This window comes from Coregonus clupeaformis, chromosome 33 (genome assembly GCF_020615455.1).
Source record: "Coregonus clupeaformis isolate EN_2021a chromosome 33, ASM2061545v1, whole genome shotgun sequence".
Classification (NCBI taxonomy): Eukaryota; Metazoa; Chordata; class Actinopteri; order Salmoniformes; family Salmonidae; genus Coregonus; species Coregonus clupeaformis.
In genome coordinates, this window is record NC_059224.1 from 10,373,282 (window position 1) to 10,398,755 (window position 25,474).

The 25,474-nt window shown below is 44.7% G+C and overlaps 1 protein-coding gene across 5 annotated transcripts in view; it reads right to left on the bottom strand.

The window, feature by feature from the left end:
• LOC121548619 (serine/threonine-protein kinase MRCK alpha) overlaps positions 1-25,474 on the bottom strand; it is a 95,948-nt gene that overhangs the window by 32,232 nt on the left and 38,242 nt on the right. For 3 of the 5 annotated variants that reach the window (XM_041860136.2, XM_041860134.2, XM_041860132.2), the window contains exons 6-17: positions 15,882-15,975; positions 14,741-14,941; positions 11,802-11,940; positions 11,446-11,555; positions 11,157-11,236; positions 9,990-10,156; positions 9,771-9,899; positions 7,491-7,624; positions 5,188-5,430; positions 4,858-4,968; positions 3,829-4,073; positions 3,138-3,243 (exon numbers count right to left, since the gene is read on the bottom strand). In XM_041860136.2, the coding sequence (XP_041716070.2) occupies positions 3,138-3,243; positions 3,829-4,073; positions 4,858-4,968; positions 5,188-5,430; positions 7,491-7,624; positions 9,771-9,899; positions 9,990-10,156; positions 11,157-11,236; positions 11,446-11,555; positions 11,802-11,940; positions 14,741-14,941; positions 15,882-15,975 (1,759 nt within the window). Of the gene's footprint in view, positions 1-3,137; positions 3,244-3,828; positions 4,074-4,857; positions 4,969-5,187; positions 5,431-7,490; positions 7,625-9,770; positions 9,900-9,989; positions 10,157-11,156; positions 11,237-11,445; positions 11,556-11,801; positions 11,941-14,279; positions 14,298-14,740; positions 14,942-15,881; positions 15,976-25,474 lie in introns of all 5 variants that reach the window. The other 2 variants (XM_041860135.2, XM_041860133.2) reach the window with 1 other exon arrangement.

Below are 25,474 nucleotides of genomic sequence, written 5' to 3' on the forward strand. Positions count from 1 at the left end.
GACGGGGCCAGTGTCCCCCGACCCCACCCCCCCAGTATCTATGCTGCAATGGCGTATGTGCATAGGGGCCAAGGTCAGTCTGTCCTATCTGTTGTCCTGAGTGAGCTTAGGCATGATCCCTCTAGTTCTCCTCCCCCTCCCTCCCTCTCCATGTCTCCCCTCCCGGAGGACCTGAGCCCTAGGATCATGCCTCAGGACTACCCGGTCTGACGACACCTGGCTGTCCCTGTCCCTAGTCCAACCAGTAGTTCTGCTGATCTAGTTCTGCTGTGGCTATGGAACCCTGACCTGTTTCACCGGACATGCTACTTGGTCCCGGACCTGCTGTCTCGACCTCTGAATGCTCGACTATGAAAAGCCAACTGACATTTACTCCTGAGGTGCTGCCCTGTTGCACCCTCTATAACCACAATGGTTATTATTTGACCCTGCTGGTCATCTATGAACATTTGAACATCTTGAAGAACGATCTGGCCTAAATGGCCATGTACTCTTATAATCTCCACCCAGCACAGCCAGAAGAGGACTGACCACCCCTTGGAGCCTGGTTCCTCACTAGGTTTCTTCCTAGGTTCCTGCCTTTCTAGGGAGTTTTTCCTAGCAACTGTGCTTCTGCCTCTGCATTGCTTGGTCTTTGGGGTTTGAGGCTGGGTATCTGTATAGCACTGACAACTGCTGATGTAAAAAGGGCTTTATAAAATACATTTGATTGATTGATTGATTGATGACAGGGTAAGGAAAGGCAGGCAGGGCAGGAGAAGGGGAAAGAGGGACAGAGGAGAGCGGAGAGATGGGAGAAAAGGTTAGGGCAGGAGGTAAGAAAGTTAGGGAAGGGTAGAGAGAACAGTGTAGAGGGGACAGTGTAGAGGGGACAGGGGACAGGGTAGAGGGGACAGTGTAGAGGGGACAGGGTAGAGAGAACAGTGTAGAGGGGACAGTGTAGAGAGAACAGTGTAGAGGGGACAGTGTAGAGGGGACAGGGGACAGGGTAGAGGGGACAGGGTAGAGGGGACAGGGTAGAGGGGACAGGGTAGAGGGGACAGTGTAGAGGGGACAGTGTAGAGAGAACAGTGTAGAGAGGACAGGGTAGAGAGGACAGGGTAGAGGGGACAGGGTAGAGGGGACAGGGTACAGGGTAGAGAGAACAGTGTAGAGGGGACAGGGTAGAGGGGACAAGGTAGAGGGGACAGGGTAGAGGGGACAGGGTAGAGGGGACAGGGTAGAGGGGACAGGGCAGAAGGGACAGGGGACATGGTAGAGGGGACAGGGTAGAGAGAACAGTGTAGAGGGGACAGGGCAGAGGGGACAGGGTAGAGGGGACAGCGGACAGGGTAGAGGGGACAGTGTAGAGGGGACAGGGTAGAGGGGACAGGGGAGAGGGGACAGGGTAGAGGGGACAGGGTAGAGGGGACAGGGTAGAGGGGACAGGGTAGAGGGGACAGCGGACAGGGTAGAGGGGACAGGGCAGAGGTGACAGGGCAGAGGGGACAGGGCAGAGGGAACAGGGTAGAGAGAACAGTGTAGAGGGGACAGGGCAGAGGGGACAGGGTAGAGGGGACAGGGCAGAGGTGACAGGGCAGAGGGAACAGGGTAGAGAGAACAGTGTAGAGGGGACAGGGTAGAGGGGACAGGGTAGAGGGGACAGGGCAGAGGGGACAGGGCAGAGGGGACAGGGTAGAGGGGACAGGGCAGAGGGGACAGGGCAGAGAGAACAGTGTAGAGGGGACAGGGTAGAGGGGACAGGGCAGAGGGGACAGGGCAGAGGGGACAGGGTAGAGGGGACAGGGCAGAGGGGACAGGGCAGAGAGAACAGTGTAGAGGGGACAGGGTAAAAGAAGAGGGAAGAGAAGGGCAGGCCAGGGCATGGGGGATGCCAAAGAAGGGCAGAAGGAGAGAGGGTGAGGAGGGAGAGGGGGCAGAGAGCAGAGGGAGAGGGGGAAGGGAGGAGGGCAGGGAGAGAGAGGGGGCAGAGAGCAGAGGGAGAGGGGGAAGGGAGGAGGGCAGGGAGAGAGGGGGCAGAGAGCAGAGGGAGAGAGTGGCACACCAGAAATACATTATGATCAATACTAACTCATAAAGTGCTGATCCTAGCCCTCTCTGCAACAACTGGCCATTTTAAATAGCTATCTTGGTAATTATAAGTTACTTGACAGTTGCAGAGGGAGTGTGTTTTCATGTAATGGTTTGACAGTAGGAAATTCATTACGGTGCATATTGCTACTATCACATAAGTGGCAAGATGGTTGTTGGTTGTAAAACACAGTTTGAAGGATCATTTTAAACAGGCTAAACATAATATTTGCAAGGTAAGATTCAAATTTTTTTTACCTCACATTTATAGGATTTCTTTCCAAATGGAAACAGCTACCTTTAGACTAGAGAGTTTCAAGTTCATAGAAGGATATATAATCACCATAAATCATCTGATCCTTGTATTCTGGCTTTCATACAGAAGGTACTGTATGTGAAACAACAGAATCAAATGGGTCTGCATCCCAAATGGCACCCCATTCCCTATATATTGCACTACTTTTGAACAGACCCTTATAGGCCCTGTTCAGAAGAAGTAATGCACTATCAAGTAAATAGGGTGCCATTTGGGACGCAACCAATGATATGTGCTTCTCACTATCCCTCCCTGGCAGGTTGTGCATGTGTTCAGGAAGGGTTGGGGAATGTTCCCTGTTTTCCACATACACCCCCGGCTGCTATCAACTTCAAGGCATCACTTCATTTCTTCATACTTAATATGGAATACCACAAAAACAAACAGCACTTTTAGTCCCATATATCAGAACTTATACCAAAGTATTTTGCTTGGGAAAGTCCACTTCTCATTGCCATTGTTCCCGCTTCCAAAGTCAATAGTTTGAGATCCAACGGGACGTTCCATTTGCGTGTGTAGGAGACTGTGGTCTGTTTTGAAAGTGGATATTGAACAGTAATTATATTGGCTTTACCAGGAGAGAAGGTTGGAGGTGGACAGTGTCATTATGATGAGAGAACTGGGGTGTGTGTGTGATAGGGTTACCTCAGGTCAGGGCAGTGTGTGTGTGATAGGGTTACCTCAGGTCAGGGCAGTGTGTGTGTGATAGGGTTACCTCAGGTCAGGGCAGTGTGTGTGTATATTATCTCACCTTGTCCAGTTCGTTGGAGAGCTTCCTGTTCTCCTCGGTCAGAATAACTTTCTCCCTCTCATACTTCTGCTTGTACTCCGTCTCAAACTCCTCACGCTCGCATTGGCTATCACACACAAAGAACACAGATGCACACACTCTGATGATCCATCATCACACACATCAATAACACACTGAACCTGCTATTCAGAGAGAGTATACAAAGATCTGTATGAACGAGGCTAGCCAGGGATGCTAAGCTATAGGGTAGAAAAGCACATCCTGATAGCTTCCAGACTGTATGAGGGATCGTTAGATCAATGTTGCTTCTTCGACCTGGACAGAGGCAAAGGGGGATAATACCAGTTAGATCTAAGGGACTCACACATGAACGAGGGTCTTCTCGGGAGCTAGGTCAGGGGAGAGAAGGTAACTAAAGTACAACACAGTAGAGGCCAGGGTGAAGTAACTATAACCATGTTCACCTCGTATAACCCTCGCTAGGAAGAATATTTATATAGCTCCTACAGAGACCAGAACCACATCTGAATGCCATGTCTAAGTCTCTGGATTGACTGTCCTACATGTCAACTTTATGAGTGCTTATGAGTGTTGTGGACATCCAAACCTAAGAAGGCAGTACTGCACATAAGCCATTATACACACAAATAAATAAAGATGTAGACACACACACACACACACACACACACACCTCTCCCTGCGTGTCTTCTCCAGTTTGTCCTTGAGAACCAGTATCTCTTTCTGCAGGGTGAGCTGCTGTCCCTCCGCGTCACGGAGCTCCTTGCGGAGGCCCTTGAGTTCGTTGGCATGCTGCGCTTCCCTCCTGCTCAACTCCTCCTCGTAGAACCCGGTCTTCTTCTCCAGGTCGGCCCGCAGCTTCCCCACCTCCTGGCTCTGGTCCGTGCCCACCACCGAGGCTGACGGCCCCAACTGCTTCTGGTTCAGAGGAAGAGAGGAGTTGACCACATACACACAACCAGGGAAACAGAGAAATTACAGGAGTGTATTAATTAGTGAACGCCGTAGTAAAAGCGTTTTGTAACGAAAGCGAGTGTTTCTTATTGGACAAGTTCAGATTAGTCCCTCCCCGTTTCGGCCCGTTGGCTTCACTGGTGAATACACCCCAGGTGTGCATGTCTTGTGTGTGTAAGCGCATTGTTTCCACCCCTGTCCCGGACTGGGCTCGAACCAGGGACCCTCTGAACACGTCTACCAGTGTCAGCCATGAAGTAGCGTTATCAGTCGGGACACAAAACACCTACTTCTGGGCCTTAGAGCGGGTGACGTCACCGATCGAATACTACTAGCACACTGCTAACTAGCTAGCCATTTCACATCGACTACATACGCATCTCTGACTACAACTCGCTCCACAGCGTCTGCTAAACAGCTAAAATCTGAGATGTAATGTCTGTGAAGATCTGTGAGCGAGAGCGTGAGAGAGCGTGAGAGAGAGAGAAGGAAAGAAAAAAGGTCTGTGTGTATGTGTGTTAGAAAGTGTGTTAGTGTGTGTTAGCGTGTGTTAACGTTTGTGTGTGTGTGTTATTATGTGTGTTAGCATGTGTTAGTGTGTTAGTATGTGTGTGTGTGTTATTATGTGTGTTAGCATGTGTTAGTGTGTGTGTGTGTTATTATGTGTGTTAGCATGTGTTAGTGTGTGTGTGTGTGTTATTATGTGTGTTAGTATGTGTGTGTGTGTTAGTATGTGTGTGTGTGTTACCTTGAGTCCGTCCAGCTCCTCCTCTAGCTGTCTGCTGTACTGCTCTGATCGTTCTCTCACCTTCCTCTCCTTCTGAGCATCTGCTGTCTGCTCCTCAGACTGGGCCTCCATCTGAGAGACAGCAAGGAGTTAATGCACACACACACAGACATGTAGACACACGCTCATACACAAGCACACACACATGTAGACACACGCTCATACACAAGCACACACACATGTAGACACACGCTCAAATACAAGCACACCTATAAGTAGAGACCAACACACACACCCTCCTATACGCACAAACACACACAAATACCTCTAAGAACCACGTGACTACTCTACCTCCTTCTTGGCCCTCTCAGCCTTGCGCACCTCCAGCCGTAAAGCCTCCACCTTCTGGGACCAACCCTCCATCTCCTCCTCCTTGTCCCGGAGCTGGCGGCCCAGGCGCTGCTTGGCTGATCTGAGGTCAGTCAGACGCTCGTTGAGCTCGGAAAACTCCTGCATGGCCAGCTTCCTCTGGCTGTGGGCCTCTTTCAACTCCTTAGACTGACTCTTCATCTTCTCACTGGCCTCCAATAAGTCCTGAAGGGAGGGAAGATTCAGATTCATTGGTCAGACTGGATGAGTCGGACGTATGGCGCTCAGCTGGTAGAGCATGGCACTTGCAATGCCAGGGTTGTCGATTGGATTCCCGCTGGGGCCACCCATACGAAAATGTATGAACTCACTGTTGTAAGTCGTTTTGGATAAATGCGTCTGCTTAATGATATATATTACAGATAGACTCAGGGTTCGAGGTAGTTGTATACAGTGGGGGAAAAAAGTATTTAGTCAGCCACCAATTGTGCAAGTTCTCCCACTTAAAAAGATGAGAGAGGCCTGTAATTTTCATCACAGGTACACGTCAACTATGACAGACAAAATGAGGAAAAAAATTCCAGATAATCACATTGTAGGATTTTTAATGAATTTATTTGCAAATTATGGTGGAAAATAAGTCTTTGGTCACCTACAAACAAGCAAGATTTCTGGCTCTCACAGACCTGTAACTTCTTCTTTAAGAGGCTCCTCTGTCCTCCACTCGTTACCTGTATTAATGGCACCTGTTTGAACTTGTTATCAGTATAAAAGACACCTGTCCACAACCTCAAACAGTCACACTCCAAACTCCACTATGGCCAAGACCAAAGAGCTGTCAAAGGACACCAGAAACAAAATTGTAGACCTGCACCAGGCTGGGAAGACTGAATCTTCAATAGGTAAGCAGCTTGGTTTGAAGAAATCAACTGTGGGAGCAATTATTAGGAAATGGAAGACAAACAAGACCACTGATAATCTCCCTCGATCTGGGGCTCCACGCAAGATCTCACCCCGTGGGGTCAAAATGATCACAAGAACGGTGAGCAAAAATCCCAGAACCACACGGGGGGGCCTAGTGAATGACCTGCAGAGAGCTGGGACCAAAGTAACAAAGCCTACCATCAGCAACACACTACGCCGCCAGGGACTCAAATCCTGCAGTGCCAGACGTGTCCCCCTGCTTAAGCCAGTACATGTCCAGGCCCGTCTGAAGTTTGCTAGAGTGCATTTGGATGATCCAGAAGAGGATTGGGAGAATGTCATATGGTCAGATGAAACCAAAATATAACTTTTTGGTAAAAACTCAACTCGTCGTGTTTGGAGGACAAAGAATGCTGAGTTGCATCCAAAGAACACCATACCTACTGTGAAGCATGGGGGTGGAAACATCATGCTTTGGGGCTGTTTTTCTGCAAAGGGACCAGGACGACTGATCCGTGTAAAGGAAAGAATGAATGGGGCCATGTATCGTGAGATTTTGAGTGAAAACCTCCTTCCATCAGCAAGGGCATTGAAGATGAAACGTGGCTGGGTCTTTCAGCATGACAATGATCCCAAACACACCGCCCGGGCAACGAAGGAGTGGCTTCGTAAGAAGCATTTCAAGGTCCTGGAGTAGCCTAGCCAGTCTCCAGATCTCAACCCCATAGAAAATCTTTGGAGGGAGTTGAAAGTCTGTGTTGCCCAGCGACAGCCCCAAAACATCACTGCTCTAGAGGAGATCTGCATGGAGGAATGGGCCAAAACACCAGCAACAGTGTGTGAAAACCTTGTGAAGACTTACAGAAAACGTTTGACCTGTGTCATTGCCAACAAAGGGTATAAAACAAAGTATTGAGAAACTTTTGTTATTGACCAAATACTTATTTTCCACCATAATTTGCAAATAAATTCTTAAAAAATCCTACAATGTGATTTTCTGGATTTTCTTTCTCATTTTGTCTGTCATAGTTGACGTGTACCTATGATGAAAATTACAGGCCGCTCTCATCTTTTTAAGTGGGAGAACTTGCACAATTGGTGGCTGACTAAATACTTTTTTCCCCCACTGTACCCTTTTCATACTGCAGAGCAGAGCTGAGCCGATATACCACAATGACGCATATACCACATTTGCTGGAGCCATGATGTGAAGGACCATGTGAAAATAAAATATATCCAAGCCAGTACAGTCCAATTCGGATCAGCACGATAGTGTGAAAATTGTATAATATTGGTAGTGACTAGGCGTTAACACACTGAAGTCAACACACACAGTTGGTGCTATATACAGGGAAACACACCTTGTGCAGGTCGTCCCTCTCCAGGTTGAGACTCTTCATCTGTTTCTCCAGGCTCCTGACGTGTTTAGATGAATCCTCCATTTCTCTACGGACTGACGAAGCTTCCTCCAACTGATGTTCCAGTTGACCTGAGTCTAACACACACACAATACAGAGGGTCAGTGTTGTTAAACACAACTTTGGCCAATATGCATCACATTTCCCTATGATGTGTGTTCCATTATAGTGTACATTTTAAATGTTAGTCATTTAGCAGATGCTCTTATCCAGAGCATACATGTTCATGCTTTTTGTACTGGTCCCCCGTGGGAATCAAACCCACAACCCTTGCGTTGCAATTCCCACAATTAACTTGGCTGTATACTGTATGGATTATGAATAGCATATCTGTTTATCTCTCAATGTATTTCCAGTCCTACTCTATCATACACTAGGCTATCCATCTATGGTAAATGCTGACCTGGCTGAAAGGTGTTTGTGTTCTACTACACAGTAAACCTTTACAGTAGAATGTTTGTGTTCTACTACACAGTAAACCTTTACAGTAAAATGTTTGTGTTCTACTACACAGTAAACCTGTACAGTAGAATATTTGTGTTCTACTACACAGTAAACCTTTACAGTAGAATGTTTGTGTTCTACTACACAGTAAACCTGTACAGTAGAATGTTTGTGTTCTACTACACAGTAAACCTGTACAGTAATATGTTTGTGTTCTACTAAACAGTAAACCATTACAGTAGTATGTGTGTGTTCTACTACACAGTAAACCATTACAGTAGAATGTTTGTGTTCTACTACACAGTAAACCATTACAGTAAAATATATTTGTGTTCTACTACACAGTAAACCATTACAGTAGAATGTTTGTGTTCTACTACACAGTAAACCTGTACAGTAGAATGTTTGTGTTCTACTAAACAGTAAACCATTACAGTAGTATGTGTGTGTTCTACTACACAGTAAACCATTACAGTAGAATGTTTGTGTTCTACTACACAGTAAACCATTACAGTAAAATATATTTGTGTTCTACTACACAGTAAACCATTACAGTAGAATGTTTGTGTTCTACTACACAGTAAACCATTACAGTAGAATGTTTGTGTTCTACTACACAGTAAACCATTACAGTAGAATGTTTGTGTTCTACTACACAGTAAACCTTTACAGTAGAATGTTTGTGTTCTACTAAACAGTAAACCATTACAGTAGAATGTTTGTGTTCTACTACACAGTAAACCTGTACAGTAGAATGTTTGTGTTCTACTAAACAGTTAACCATTACAGTAGTATGTGTGTGTTCTACTACACAGTAAACCATTACAGTAGAATGTTTGTGTTCTACTACACAGTAAACCTTTACAGTAGAATGTTTGTTCTACTACACAGTAAACCTGTACAGTAGAATGTTTGTGTTCTACTACACAGTAAACCTTTACAGTAGAATGTTTGTGTTCTACTACAAGGTAAACCTTTACAGTAGAATGTTTGTGTTCTACTACACAGTAAACCTGTACAGTATAATGTTTGTGTTCTACTACACAGTAAACCTTTACAGTAGAATGTTTGTGTTCTACTACACAGTAAACCTGTACAGTAGAATGTTTGTGTTCTACTACACAGTAAACCTGTACAGTAGAATGTTTGTGTTCTACTACACAGTAAACCTGTACAGTAGAATGTTTGTGTTCTACTAAACAGTAAACCATTACAGTAGTATGTGTGTGTTCTACTACACAGTAAACCATTACAGTAGAATGTTTGTGTTCTACTACACAGTAAACCTTTACAGTAGAATGTTTGTTCTACTACACAGTAAACCTGTACAGTAGAATGTTTGTGTTCTACTACACAGTAAACCTTTACAGTAGAATGTTTGTGTTCTACTACAAGGTAAACCTTTACAGTAGAATGTTTGTGTTCTACTACACAGTAAACCTGTACAGTAGAATGTTTGTGTTCTACTACACAGTAAACCTTTACAGTAGAATGTTTGTGTTCTACTACACAGTAAACCTGTACAGTAGAATGTTTGTGTTCTACTACACAGTAAACCTGTACAGTAGAATGTTTGTGTTCTACTAAACAGTAAACCATTACAGTAGTATGTTTGTGTTCTACTACACAGTAAACCATTACAGTAGAATGTTTGTGTTCTACTACACAGTAAACCATTACAGTAGAATGTTTGTGTTCTACTACACAGTAAACCTTTACAGTAGAATGTTTGTGTTCTACTACACAGTAAACCTTTACAGTAGAATGTTGAATGTCTACCTGCGATCTGTTTCTTGAGGATGTCAATCTCAGTCTTCAGACTCCTGATCTCCACCTCCTTGTTAGAGGGGACGGGTGCTGGTCCTTCTCCTGACGCATGCTGCAGGGCCTGGACTGTCTGAGTGGACTCTGGGACACAACACACAGGGAGAGGATGAGAATGGGAGGAGAGGATGAGAATGGGAGGAGAGGTGTGAGTGAGTGAGTGTGTGTGAGTACCTTGCAGCTTGCGGCTGAGCTCAGTCTTCTCCTGCTCCAGGCGTCGTATCCTCCTCTCGTAGGCCTCGGTGGCCAGACTCTCCTCCAGACTGCGCTGGACACACACATCCATCTGTGTCTGACTGCCACCACCTGACTCCCTCAGACAGCCCCGGTCAGACAGGGTACTGGAGGAGGAAGAGAGGGGAGAGAAAAGGAAGAGAGGGAGAGAGGGAAGAGAAAGCGAGAGAGAGATGTATGACCATATTAGAGACACATATTTCCCTCAGATTACACAGACCCACAAAGAATTTGAAAGAACAAACCTAATTTTGATAAACTCCCATATCTATTGAGTGAAATACCACAGTGTGCCATCACAGCAGCAAGATTTGTGACCTGTTGCCACAAGAAAAGGGCAACCAGTGAAGAACAAACACCATTGTAAATACAACCCATATTTATGTTTATTTATTTTCTCTTTTGTATTTTAACTATTTGCACATCATTACAACACCTGTATATAGCCATAATGCATTTTTGTGAGGGTAAAGTTTTCTATACATTTTTTATTGTTTATTTCACTTTTGTTTATTATCTATTTCACTTGCTTTGGCAATGTACACACGTTTCCCATGCCAATAAAGCCGCTTAAACAGACAGACAGAGAGAGAGACAGAGACAGAGACAGAGACAGAGACAGAGACAGAGACAGAGAGAGAGAGAGAGAGAGAGAGAGAGAGAGAGAGAGAGAGAGAGAGAGAGAGAGAGAGAGAGAGAGAGAGAGAGAGAGAGAGAGAGAGAGACAGAGACAGAGAGCAGAGACGAGAGAGAGAGAGAGAGAGAGAGAGAGAGAGAGAGAGAGAGAGAGAGAGAGAGAGAGAGAGAGAGAGACCACCATTAGCCTGAAGATAAGATAAAGAAATCAGACCATTCAATACTTTCTTTCTCACAGGTGGAAATGGAGTACTAGTTCAAGTGTGGATGAGGTTAGATCAAACGATAGAGAAGTAGGAGTGAAGTAGACTGATCCCAGATCTGATTGTGCTGTATAGCCTATGCTCATTGCTATGCCAAACATGACAATGACCATAGGAGTTGGCAAGCCGGCACAAACAGATCTGGGACCAGGCTAAGATGTATTTTTCTGTATACTGTATATATTGACGAAGCTGTGCGACCACTCACCATTTACTGGTGTAGGTGAAACCTACGAAGGGCAGGTGGTGTCCAGAGAAGGCCGTGTGAGAGGGAGGGGGCATCGTCTCCTGAAATAACACAAAACTTATTTCATAAAACACCTCAACCTTGACAACATTACAGACAGATGAAAGAGATGATGGGGAGAAAAAAGATAGAAACAAAGAGAGAGACTGAAAGGAGAGAGAGAGACTGAAAGGAGAGAGAGAGAGAGAGAGAGAGAGAGAGAGAGAGAGAGAAAGTCTTGATGTAGTCCCATAGAGGAAGACAGACTTACTGAGTTCTTGAGGCAGTCGTCGTCCACGTCAAAGTTAGAGGTGTCTGTGGGGCTGCTGACCTCTGGTATGTAGGGGGCCTCGCACGTACGGATATTGTCCCAGTCAATGCCTGAAAGGAATGACATTAAACATGAAAACTGTGATCATGGTTTCTTATTGTAATGATTATCATATTATCATCTCTACAGTCCAACCTAAATTCAACACCAATTAACAAGAGGTTATCTATATCAACTCCCTGGAAATGGCCCCACTTCTACCAGAGAAGAATTGACAGACAATACAGAATTATATAAAATCCCATTATTGCCACAACCCTAGCCCCCAGACACTGTTTTAAAACATCAGGCCCTACCAGAGAAGAAGGGGTGAGATTTGAAGTCCTCGATACCGTTCTGGCCCAGACGGTGCTCCCGGCTGCAGATGAGGCGTCGGATCAGGTCCTTGGCGTCTTCGGACACATCCGTCATCTGCAGGGGGAACTGGAAACGCTCCTGGGGACCCGGCGGAGGAAGGAGAGGGAAAGGAGTCCGAATAATTAAGATACCATTTGGGACATATGGTACCTTATTCCTTATTTACTGCACTACTTTTGACCATTTGGGATGCAGCCTAGATATACTGTTTACGTCAAGTTTGGTGAAATATTTGTATTTCGAATTAATTTTTACTGATAATGCAACTTTCCCATGTTGCAGTAGACAGCAGTATACAGTACCAGTCAAAAGTTTGGACACACCTACTTCCATTTGTGTTATTTCATAGTTTTGATATCTTCACTATTATTCTACAACGTAAAAAATAGTAAAAATAAAGAAAAACACTTGAATAAGTAATGAGTCCAAACTTTTGACTGGTAGTGTAGTTCTATACAGTTTGCAGAATAATCTTCGTACACATTTAAGTAAGCATTTCACTGTAATGTCTGCACTTGTTGTATTCGGCGCATGTGACCAATAAAATTTGATTTGATTTGATTTGATTTTTCCACATTTAATTTATTCATTTGTGTACATGGCCCCTGACAATGAAACGTAAAAATAAATAAAAATGGTATATGGCCAATGCATGTTTACCCTGTTGCAGCAGAAAGCAGTATAGTTCTAGCCAAGGTTTAACACATAAGGCATTTGTTCAGCCAATAAAGCTGGGCGAACGTGATGGTATAGTTGAAAGGTGATGGGAAGGGAGAGGGGGGTGAGTTATGAAGGTAGAACGGTGTGGTTTGGAGTCAGGATGGGCTGAAAATAAGTATAAACAGACCTGGGGTTGTACAGTGCATTCGGAAAGTATTCATTTTGTTACGTTACAGCCTTATTCTAAAATGATTAAATTGTTTTTTTCCCTCATCAATCTACACACAATACCCCATAATGACAAAGCAAAAACAGGTTTAGACATTTTTGCAAATTAATTTAAATAAAAAACTGAAATACGACATTTACATAAGTCTTCAGACCCTTTACTCAGTACTTTGTTGAAGCACCTTTGGCAGCGATAACAGCCTCGAGTCTTCTTGGGTATGACGCTACAAGCTTGGCACACCTGTATTTGGAGAGTTTCTCCCATTCTTCTCTGCAGTTCCTCTCAAGCTCTGTCAGGTTGGATGGGGAGCGTCGCTGCACAGTTATTTTCAGGTCTCTCCAGAGATGTTCGATCGGGTTCAAGTCCAGCCTCTGGCTGGGCCACTCAAGGACATTCAGAGACTTGTCCCGAAGCCACTCCTGCGTTGTCTTGGCTGTGTGCTTACTGAGGAGTGGCTTCCGTCTGGCCACACTACCATAAAGGCCTGATTGGTGGAGTTCTGCAGAGATGGTTGTCCTTGTGGAAGGTTCTCCCATCTCCACAGAGGAACTCTGGAGCTCTGTCAGAGTGACCATCGGGTTCTTGGTCACCTCTCTGACGAAGGCCCTTCTCCCCTGATTGCTCAGTTTGGCCGGGGCGGACAGCTCTAGGAAGAGTCTTGGTGGTTCCAAACGTCTTCCATTTAAAAACGATGGAGTCCACTGTGTTCTTGGGGACCTTTAATGCTGCAGACATTTTTTGGTACCCTTCCCCAGATCTGTGCCTCGACACAATCCTGTCTCGGAGCTCTACGGACAATTCCTTGGTTTTTGCTCTGACATGCACTGCCAACTGTTGGACCTTATATAGACAGATGTGTGCCTTTCCAAATCATGTCCAATCAATTGAATTTACCACAGGTGGACTCCAATCAAGTGGTAGAAACATCTCAAGGATGATCAATGGAAACAGGATGCACCTGAGCTCAATTTCGAGTCTCATAGCAAAGGTTCTGAAAACTTCTGTAAATAAGGTATCTGTTTTTGTATTTTTTTAATACATTTGATAACATTTCGAAAAACCTGTTTTCACTTCATCATTATGGGGTATTGTGTGTAGATTGATAAGGACATTTTTTTATTTAATCCATTTTAGAATAAGGCTGTAACGTAACAAAATGTGGAAAAAGTCAAGGGGTCCGAATACTTTCCAAATGCACTGTAAGTATCAATTGTCTCAGAGTATTCCTCTTAGTAGTACTGATCTAGGATCAGTTCCTTCCTGTCTATATAATCTCATTTACATGAAATGAAAGGCTAAACTGATCCAAGATCAGCACTCCTACTCTAAAAAGCTTGATACATTCAGCCCTTGAACAGAACATACTGAAACTTTAACAACTAACACTCAGACCCAGTCCCAAATCATTCCCTAGCCCCTACTTCCTATGCACTTGTGGAGATTTAAGAGGAATCTATAAGTGCATAGGTGCTAGGGAATAGGGGTCCATTTGGGACTGGGCAATCAGACCCTAAAAATAAACACTCACAGCAGCACCTAACTCCTCCTGTCGGTCGATGGAAAAGAACAAGAAGAAAAAGGGGTAGAGAAGGAAGAGGAGTTGTAGTCAGAAAGAAGAAAACGAACTATGTACAGAAAGTACTTCAGCCTAACACTAAAGACCCCAACAACACCTAAACAATCACGCTCGTCTTGAACCATTGAATAAAAAAAATGGTCTTAGTCAAGACGGGTTTTAGTACAGTAAGTACAATGTCACTACCCATCAATACCAGTAAACCTTAACCTGCCTGACAGCCCAAACAAAGAGGACCACAATGGAAATAGGTTGTACAACTTTTTTGGGTGGTCCTCTATGATTTTCAATGCATTGTATAGGCTACTTGTGTGGTAGAACTGTGTTTTTAAATGAACAAATAAATCAAATGATAAACCCCATGGTAGCTAGAGTCAGCCTCCTCTGTCAAGTCTAACCACCACCCCTCTCACCTTGTGGTTCATGATCTTGCCGTAGGTCTCCACCAGTGACTCGGCGTAGAAGGGGGTTTCCCCGTACAGCATCTCGTACATGCAGACCCCCAGGGACCACCAGTCACACTCTGGACCATACTTCCCCTTCCCATCCTCCATCGCCTGCAGGATCTCCGGAGAGATGTAGTCCGGGGTCCCCACGGCAACTGATGACTGGACCTGAGGGAGACCAGGCATAGGAGATGAATGGATTAGTAGTGAGTGGATGGATGGATGCATAGATGGATCGATGGATGGCATGAGGGATCAACCATATAAATAATATCATACTTTATTAAAGGGATACTGTGAGATCGTGGCAGTTAAGCCTAAGCCAATTTTTTACTTACCCAGAGTCAGACGAACTCGTGGATAGCATTGTTATGTCTCTGCGTGCAGTATGAAGGAAGTTAGAGGTATTTCGCGGGCCAATGCTAACTAGCGTTAGCGCAATGACTGGAAGTCTACAGGTACAGTAGCATCCACATAGCATTGGCTTGTGAATCTACTTCTAACTTCCTTCATACTGCACGCAGAGACATAACAATGATATCCACGAGTTCATCAGACTATGTGTAAGTGGAAAAACTGCTTAACTGCCAGAATCTCACAGTATCCCTTTATTGCTTGATAAATAATAATCTGTAATCTGGTGTTGTTAATTGCGTTTCTAGAGTGTGTTTGGAGTCAAATACGTCCACCAAACCTAAACAAGGCCATGCCATAGAGTTCATTCTACATAAATAATACTTCACTGAGACTGGGCCAAAGAAGCGTCAGTCACCGCAGCTTTAGAGAGGCGGATCCTCTAAGGTCTCAACTCATTCATCAAAGCCACATAGCCAACCCCCTCGGAGCAGCTCAACTAGAGGAAGAGTTTTAACAACAGGAAATCAGACACAGAGAAGTCCTAAAGGGGGCCGGGGGAGCCCAGGGTTTGATGGGGTGGTGGTTGGTGGTTTGGAGGTGTTTGGTTTGGAACGTAGGGGGGTGTGTGTGTGTGTGTGTGTGTGTGTGTGTGTGTGTGTGTGTGTGTGTGTGTGTGTGTGTGTGTGTGTGTGTGTGTGTGTGTGTGTGTGTGTGTGCGCGCGCGCGCGTGTGTGTGTGTAGTCCTACTCACTGTGCCGTCCTCCATGAGTTTGAGGCAGGAACCAAAGTCAGCCAGGCGAATGTGACCGTTCATGTCCATCAAGATGTTGTCTGGCTTGATGTCCCTGAAGGTGACAGAAGACAGCGAGTCCAAACTAAATATACTGATACCTCTGAGAAAGAGAACTAGGGATGGAGGAAGAGGGAGAGAGGAATAAAATGAAAAACACTAATATCTCAGAGGGGGAGACAGGGAGGGAGAGAGAATGAAAGAGCGAAAACAACTTTAAACGCAACACTAGTGAGTGTTTGTGTTGTCCCTGTCCCAACCAGAACACCCTGTCCCTGTCCTTGTCCAGAACACCCGGTCCCTGTCCTTGTCCAGAACACCCGGTCCCTGTCCTTGTCCAGAACACCCGGTCCCTGTCCTTGTCCAGAACACCCGGTCCCTGTCCTTGTCCAGAACACCCGGTCCCTGTCCCAACCAGAACAACCTGTCCCTGTCCCAACCAGAACACCCTGTCCCTGTCCAGAACACCCTGTCCCTGTCCCTGTCCAGAACACCCTGTCCCTGTCCAGAACACCCTGTCCCTGTCCTGACCAGAACACCCTGTCCCTGTCCAGAACACCCTGTCCCTGTCCTGTCCAGAACACCCTGTCCCTGTCCCTGTCCAGAACACCCTGTCCCTGTCCAGAACACCCTGTCCCTGTCCCTGTCCCGAACACCCTGTCCCTGTCCAGAACACCCTGTCCCTGTCCCTGTCCCGAAACTGTCCCAGAACACCCTGTCCCTGTCCAGAACACCCTGTCCCTGTCCCTGTCCAGAACACCCTGTCCCTGTCCAGAACACCCTGTCCCTGTCCCTGTCCCGAACACCCTGTCCCTGTCCAGAACACCCTGTCCCTGTCCCTGTCCAGAACACCCTGTCCCTGTCCAGAACACCCTGTCCCTGTCCTGACCAGAACACCCTGTCCCTGTCCAGAACACCCTGTCCCTGTCCTGTCCAGAACACCCTGTCCCTGTCCTGACCAGAACACCCTGTCCCTGTCCAGAACACCCTGTCCCTGTCCTGTCCAGAACACCCTGTCCTTGTCCTGTCCAGAACACCCTGTCCTTGTCCTGTCCAGAACACCCTGTCCCTGTCCTGTCCAGAACACCCTGTCCCTGTCCAGAACACCCTGTCCCTGTCCTGACCAGAACACCCTGTCCTTGTCCTGTCCAGAACACCTTGTCCCTGTCCAGAACACCCTGTCCCTGTCCAGAACACCCTGTCCCTGTCCTGACCAGAACACCCTGTCCCTGTCCTGACCAGAACACCCTGTCCAGAACACCCTGTCCCTGTCCTGTCCAGAACACCCTGTCCCTGTCCTGACCAGAACACCCTGTCCCTGTCCTGGCCACTATTCTGATATTACATCCCACTTAATGCAGACAATGTCAAGCCATTGTCTCCACTGGTCTCCTTTCTATACCCTATTGATACACAGTACAGTATAGTAACAATACATACTCAATCCACTAACATTACACTAACAGTACATTATAGTAACAATACATCATCAATACACTAACAGTACAGTAACAATACATCAATACACTAACAGTAGAGTAACAACACATCATCAATACACTAACAGTACAGTAACAATACATCAATACACTAACAGTAGAGTAACAACACATCATCAATACACTAACAGTACAGTAACAATACATCATCAATACACTAACAGTACAGTAATACTACATCATCAATACACTAACAGTACAGTAACAATACATCAATACACTAACAGTACAGTAACAATACATCATCAATACACTAACAGTACAGTAAAAATACATCATCAATACACTAACATTTCACTAACAATATCATCAACACACTAACAGTATAGTAACAATACATCATACACTAACAGTACATCATCAATACACTAACAGCATATTAACAATACATCATCAATACACTAACAGTTCAGTAACAATACATCATCAATACACTAACAGTACAGTAACAATACATCAATACACTAACAGTAGAGTAACAACACATCATCAATACACTAACAGTACAGTAACAATACATCATCAATACACTAGCAGTACAGTAACACTACATCATCAATACACTAACAGTACAGTAACAATACATCAATACACTAACAGTAGAGTAACAACACATCATCAATACACTAACAGTACAGTAACAATACATCATCAATACACTAACAGTACAGTAACAATACATCATCAATACACTAACAGTACAGTAACAATACATCAATACACTAACAGTACAGTAACAATACATAATCAATACACTAACAGTACAGTAAAAATACATCATCAATACACTAACATTTCACTAACAATATCATCAACACACTAACAGTATAGTAACAATACATCAATACACTAACAGTACATCATCAATACACTAACAGCATATTAACAATACATCATCAATACACTAACAGTACAGTAACAATACATCATCAATACACTAACAGTACAGTAACAATACATCATCAATACACTAACAGTACAGTAAAAATACATCATCAATACACTAACATTTCACTAACAATATCATCAACACACTAACAGTATAGTAACAATACATCAATACACTAACAGTACACTAACAATACATCATCAATACACTAACAGCATATTAACAATACATCATCAATACACTAACAATACAACATCAATACACTAACAGTACAGTAACGATAGATCATCAATACACTAAAATTTCACTAACAATATCATCAACACACTAACAATATATCATCAACACACTAACAGTATAGTAACAATACATCATCAATACACTAACAATACATCATCAATACACAACAATATATTATACACTTAACACCACATGGTAGCTGAAGGATGGGATTAAAAACAAACAAAAGATAACTATTGTAAAATACATTGTGTTCGTAAAATGTATATAGTATGTATAAGCTGGAAGTAGAAGCCTAAGTGTTGTTGTCCATTAGTTTACTCCAATTAGGAGAAGGGTGGTAGGGTTAGGGGAACATAATAAAGGAACATATATATATATTTTTATAAATATATGTATATCTATCTATCTATCTATATACACACACATATATATATATATATATATATATATATATACATACACACATACACACACACACACATATATATACACACACACACATATACATATACAGTGCATTTGGAAAGTATTCAGACCCCTTGACCTTTTCCACATTTTGTTACGTTACAGCCTTTTTCTAAAATTGATTAAATAGTTTTCCCCCCTCAATCTACACACAATACCCCATAATGACAAAGCAAAAACAGTGTTGTAGAAATTTTAGCATTTGAAAAAAATACTGAAATATCACATTTACATAGGTATTCAGACCCTTTACTTAGTACTTTGTTGAAGAGACCTTTGGCAGCGATTACAGCCTCGAGTCTTCTTGGGTATGACGACACAAGCTTGGCACACCTGTATTTGGGGAGTTTGTCCCATTCTTCTCTGCAGATCCTCTCAAGCTCTGTCAGGTTGGATGGGGAGCGTCACTGCACAGCTATTTTCAGGTCTCTCCAGAGATGTTCGATCGGGTTCAAGTCCGGACTCTGGCTGGGCCACTCAAGGACATTCAGAGACTTGTCCTGAAGCCACTCCTGTGTTGTATTGGCTGTGTGCTTAGGTTCATTGTCCTTTTGGAAGGTGAACCTTCGCCCCAGTCTGAGGTCCTGAGCACTCTGGAGCAGGTTTTCATCAAGGATCTCTCTGTACTTTGCGCCGTTCATCTTTCCCTCGATCCTGACTAGTCTCCCAGTCCCTGCCACTGGAAAACATCCCCACAGCATGATGCTGCCACCACCATGGTTCACCGTAGGGATGGTGCCAGGTTTCTTCCAGATGTGACGCTTGGCATTCAGGCCAAAGTGTTCAATCTTGGTTTCATCAGACCAGAGAATCTTGTTTCTCATGGTCTGAGAGTCCTTTAGGTGCCTTTGGCAAACTCCAAGGGGGCTGTCATGTGCCTTTTACTGAGGAGTGGCTTCTCGGGGTACTATTTAATGAAGCTGCCAGTTGTGGACCTGTGAGGCGTCCGTTTCTCAAACTAGAGACACTAATGTACTTGTCATCTTGCTCAGTTGTGCCCCGGGGCCTCCCAATCCTCTTTCTATTCTGGTTAGAGCCAGTTTGCGCTGTTCTGTGAAGGGAGTAGTACACAGCGTTGTACGAGATCTTCAGTTTCTTGGCAATTTCTCGCATAGAATAGCCTTCATTTCTCAGAACAAGAATAGACTGACGAGTTTCAGAAGAAAGTTATTTGTTTCCGGACATTTTGATCCTGTAATCGAACCCACAATTGCTGATGCTCCAGATACTCAACTAGTCTCAAGAAGGCCAGTTTTCAGCTGTGCTAACATAATTGCAAAAGGGTTTTCTAATGATCAATTAGCCTTTTAAAATGATAAACTTGGATTAGCAAACACAACATGCCATTGGAACATAGGACTGATGGTTGCTGATAATGGGCCTCTGTACCCTATGTAGATACTCCCTTAAAAATCAGCCATTTCCAGCTACAATAGCCATTTACAACATTAACAATGTCTACACTGTATTTCTAATCAATTTGATGTTATTTTAATGGAGAATTTGTTTTGCTTTTCTTTCGAAAAAAAGGACAGTTCTAAGTGAACCCAAACTTTTGAACGGTTATATATATATACACACACACACACACACACACATACAGTACCAGTCAAAAGTTTGGACACACCTACTCATTCCAGGGTTTTTATTATTTCTACATTGTTGAATAATAGTGAAGACATCAAAACAATGAAATAACACGCATGGAATCATGTAGTAACCAGAAAAGTGTTAAACAAATCAAAATATATGTTATATTTGAGGTTCTTCAAATAGCCACCTTTTGACTTGATGACATTTTTGCACACTCTTGGCATTCTCTACAATGTATAAAATATTAAAAATAAAGAAAAACCCTGGAATGAGTAGGTGTGTCCAAACTTTTGACTGGTACTGTGTGTATGTATGTATGTATATATTTACAAAAAAATCTCTATGGGGGATTGGAAATGATGCAGACAATTACATTGATGGAAGCTACAATCTATCTGCAGTATTAAAGCTGATCTACCCCCTAAAAAAAATAATTACCCACCACAGGCCTTATCAACACATGATCGATACACAAATAAATACCAGTGTAGCTGAAGCAAACCCCAGTGACAAACAATCACATATCAAACGCTGCATCGGCTCATAGCTGCGTAGTTTTCTCGTGGTGTTGAGGTGACAGGATTTTACACACCACTGTACTATGAGTTGTTGTGATGCATTGGTATTGCCAAATCTAACCGAATAAGTAAACACACACACTCACGCGTGCATGCTAACCCTAACACTAACCCTAACTCCTAACCCAATTGTAACCCTAAACCTAACCCCTAAGCCTAACCTTAATTCTAACCCTAAACCTAACCCCTAAGCCTAACCTTAATTCTAACCCTAAACCTAACCCCTAAGCCTAACCTTAATTCTAACCCTAAACCTAACCCCTAAGCCTAACCTTAATTCTAACCCTAAACCTAACCCCTAAGCCTAACCTTAATTCTAACCCTAACCCCTAAGCCTAACCTTAATTCTAACCCTAAACCCTAACCCCTAAGCCTAAAAAAATTATTTATCCTTGTTTTACTATCCTTGTGAGGCCTTCTGGTCCCAAACCAGACACACAGACAGACGCAGACAGACAGACAGACGAAACACGCAGACACACGCAGACACAGACAGACACACACACAGACACACACACAGACACACACACAGACACACACACAGACAGACACCCTCTGATACCCAGCATCTCTAACAACCTGAAATGACTCTACATGTTCTATGAAAGTTATTTCTCGACATCAGCACAACGTTAATAATCAGTACAGTGCAGCACATAAAAGCACTGTACAAGCTACTGACAGGTCCTTCCTCAACTCTTAACAGTCAACATCACATGAAGGGCCTGCTACTACTCTATAGCAGCTTCTAACTGAATCAGATTCCTATTAAAGTTACACATTAGACAATGTCTGATGACCATTTTTACCACTGAATCAGCTTCCTATTAAAGTTCTAATTTTAGACTGAGCATCTTTCCCATTTATAAGGGTTTGGTTTAGAAGTGTGGGGGAGTCAGAGCAGTGCCTGACGGGAGTTGCGAGGGGGCTCTAGTTGTGAGGAAGGGGTGTAGGGGGGAGTATGGGGGTATACCCTGCCTTGGGGAGGGAGAGGTGTAGGGGGTACCTCCTGCTGATAAGCAGGCACACAGAGTTAAACAGAAGCCCTGGCTGCATGAGGATTTGGATGGGAGAAGGGAGGGAGGGGAAGTTCCCTGAACCAAAAGAACAAAGGCTTCTCTCTGGACAGCAGGATACTGAGGCTGCGGCCCAAATGACACACTATTCCCTACATAGTGCACTACTTTTGACCAGAGCCCTATAGGACCTGGTCAAAACTAGTGCACTAAATAGGGAATAGCGCCTGGTGGCATTTGGGACTTGAGCCGAGAGACAAAGAGAGAAGGAGCTTTTCTTTTCATGTTGAATCAAGTCAATGGGATAAAGGTTAGACCAACCGGTCACCCCCCTACAAAGTAGACCTACTAACAGTCGGCTCAAGTCTAGCTAAAATGATACAATGAAGTCATTTCTATGTTGTTCGTTCTCCGCCAACCATGTATTTGACTCACTACTGACATGCATTCTCTTCAGAACAAACTCCTTTTCCCAGTGTGCACCTCTGTACACACCCCTGCTCCCTCTACTTAACACCTCTGTGGGTGTCTCTTAACCTCTCACTTTCCTGATAGGCTCAGAACTGGCCCTAGCCTGTGTATGTACTGTGTCTGTGTGTGTCCTGTCATCGAGCAGACAGCATGGCGTGAGGAGTTCCTCCTCCAGATAAACCAATTAAAACCCAGTGAAACCCTGAGCCACTACCGAGCAGAGATCAAACAAACAGAACATGGCTACCACCCCTCCCTTCGTCTCTTTCTCTTGGCTCATCTCTACCTCCCTCTGTCACCCCTGTGTCTCTATCCACCCCCCCCCCTTTTTTCAATTCAAAGGACTTTATTGGGAAACGTGTGTACATTGCCAAAGCAAGAGAAATAGATAATAAACAAAAGTTAAATAAACAATAAAAAATGAACAGTAAACAGACTCACAAACGTTCCAAAGGAATAGAGACATTTCAAATGTCATATTATGGCTATATACAGGTGTTGTAACGATGTGCAAATAGTTAAAGTACAAAAGGGAAAATAAATAAACATGGGTTCTATTTACAATGGTGATTGTTCTTCACTGGTTGCCCTTTTCTTGTGGTAACAGGTCACACATCTTACTGCTGTGATGGACATTCCCCCCCCTCCATCTCTCTCCCTCTCTCCCTCCCTCCCAGTAGGGCTGCGGTGACGTGACTGTTGGGGGCGTGGCTAATTGGTCTGCTCTGTCCCAGGCAGGGCTCCTGACGTCTTAAGGAGGGTGCAGTGGGGCTGAGAATAGAGGGAGGTAATCTCCTTTAAGACCTCACCAGCATCCATCTGTAAGGGCCATCTGGCCGCCAAGACACCACACACAGTGTCTCCTCACAGAGACAGGGACAGAGATAAGGACACAGACAAAGGGCTCTATGGGACCTCATCACCACTGTTCGGACGCACGCGCATACATATACCATGTATACACACCATTGGCCGTTGCTAATTCAGGTGTCATTTATGTGGTCCTCTGTAGCTCAATTGGTAGAGCGTGGCGCTTGTAACGCCAGGGTAGTGGGTTTGATCCCCGGGACCACCCATACGTAAAAATGTATGCACACATGACTTTAAGTCGCTTTGGATAAAAGCGTCTGCTAAATGGCATATTATTTATTATTTATGACCATTTCTACAACAGGGCATTGTTCCTGCCACTGTTAAAATAGTGGCTGCATGGTCTTTGATAGATGATATCAACAGGTAATGAGATATGTCTGTGGCCAGTGGTCAGTTTAGTGGTCGGCCTGATGAAAGAGATCTGCAGGCGGAAACAGAGCTGTGGAGCCCACATGGTCCTGATCACTCATACACTGCTCAAAAAAATAAAGGGAACACTAAAATAACACATCCTAGATCTGAATGAATGAAATAATCTTATTAAATAATTTTCTCTTTACATAGTTGAATGTGCTGACAACAAAATCACACAAAACTTATCAATGGAAATCAAATTTATCAACCCATGGAGGTCTGGATTTGGAGTCACCCTCAAAATTAAAGTGGAAAACCACACTACAGGCTGATCCAACTTTGATGTAATGTCCTTAAAACAAGTCAAAATGAGTCTCAGTAGTGTGTGTGGCCTCCACGTGCCTGTATGACCTCCCTACAACGCCTGGGCATGCTCCTGATGAGGTGGCGGATAGTCTCCTGAGGGATCTCCTCCCAGACCTGGACTAAAGCATCCGCCAACTCCTGGACAGTCTGTGGTGCAACGTGGCGTTGGTGGATGGAGCGAGACATGATGTCCCAGATGTGCTCAATTGGATTCAGGTCTGGGGAACGGGCGGGCCAGTCCATAGCATCAATGCCTTCCTCTTGCAGGAACTGCTGACACACTCCAGCCACATGAGGTCTAGCATTGTCTTGCATTAGGAGGAACCCAGGGCCAACCGCACCCAGCATATGGTCTCACAAGGGGTCTGAGGATCTCATCTCGGTACCTAATGGCAGTCAGGCTACCTCTGGCGAGCACATGGAGGGCTGTGCGGCCCCCAAAGAAATGCCACCCCACACCATGACTGACCCACCGCCAAAACCGGTCATGCTGGAGGATGTTGCAGGCAGCAGAACATCCTCCACGGCGTCTCCAGACTCTGTCACGTCTGTCACGTGCTCAGTGTGAACCTGCTTTCATCTGTGAAGAGCACAGGGCGCCAGTGGCGAATTTGCCAATCTTGGTGTTCTCTGGCAAATGCCAAACGTCCTGCACGGTGTTGGGCTGTAAGCACAACCCCCACCTGTGGACGTCGGGCCCTCATACCACCCTCATGGAGTCTGTTTCTGACCGTTTGAGCAGACACATGCACATTTGTGGCCTGCTGGAGGTCATTTTGCAGGGCTCTGGCAGTGCTCCTCCTGCTCCTCCTTGCACAAAGGCAGAGGTAGCAGTCCTGCTGCTGGGTTGTTGCCCTCCTACGGCCTCCTCCACATCTCCTGATGTACTGGCCTGTCTCCTGGTAGCGCCTCCATGCTCTGGACACTACGCTGACAGACACAGCAAACCTTCTTACCACAGCTCGCATTGATGTGCCATCCTGGACGAGCTGCACTACCTAAGCCACTTGTGTGGGTTGTAGACCACTAGAGTGAAAGCACCGCCAGCATTCAAAAGTGACCAAAACATCAGCCAGGAAGCATAGGAACTGAGAAGTTGTCTGTGGTCACCACCTGCAAAACCAGTCCTTTATTGGGGGTGTCTTGCTAATTGCCTATAATTTCCACCTGTTGTCTATTCCATTTGCACAACAGCATGTGAAATTTA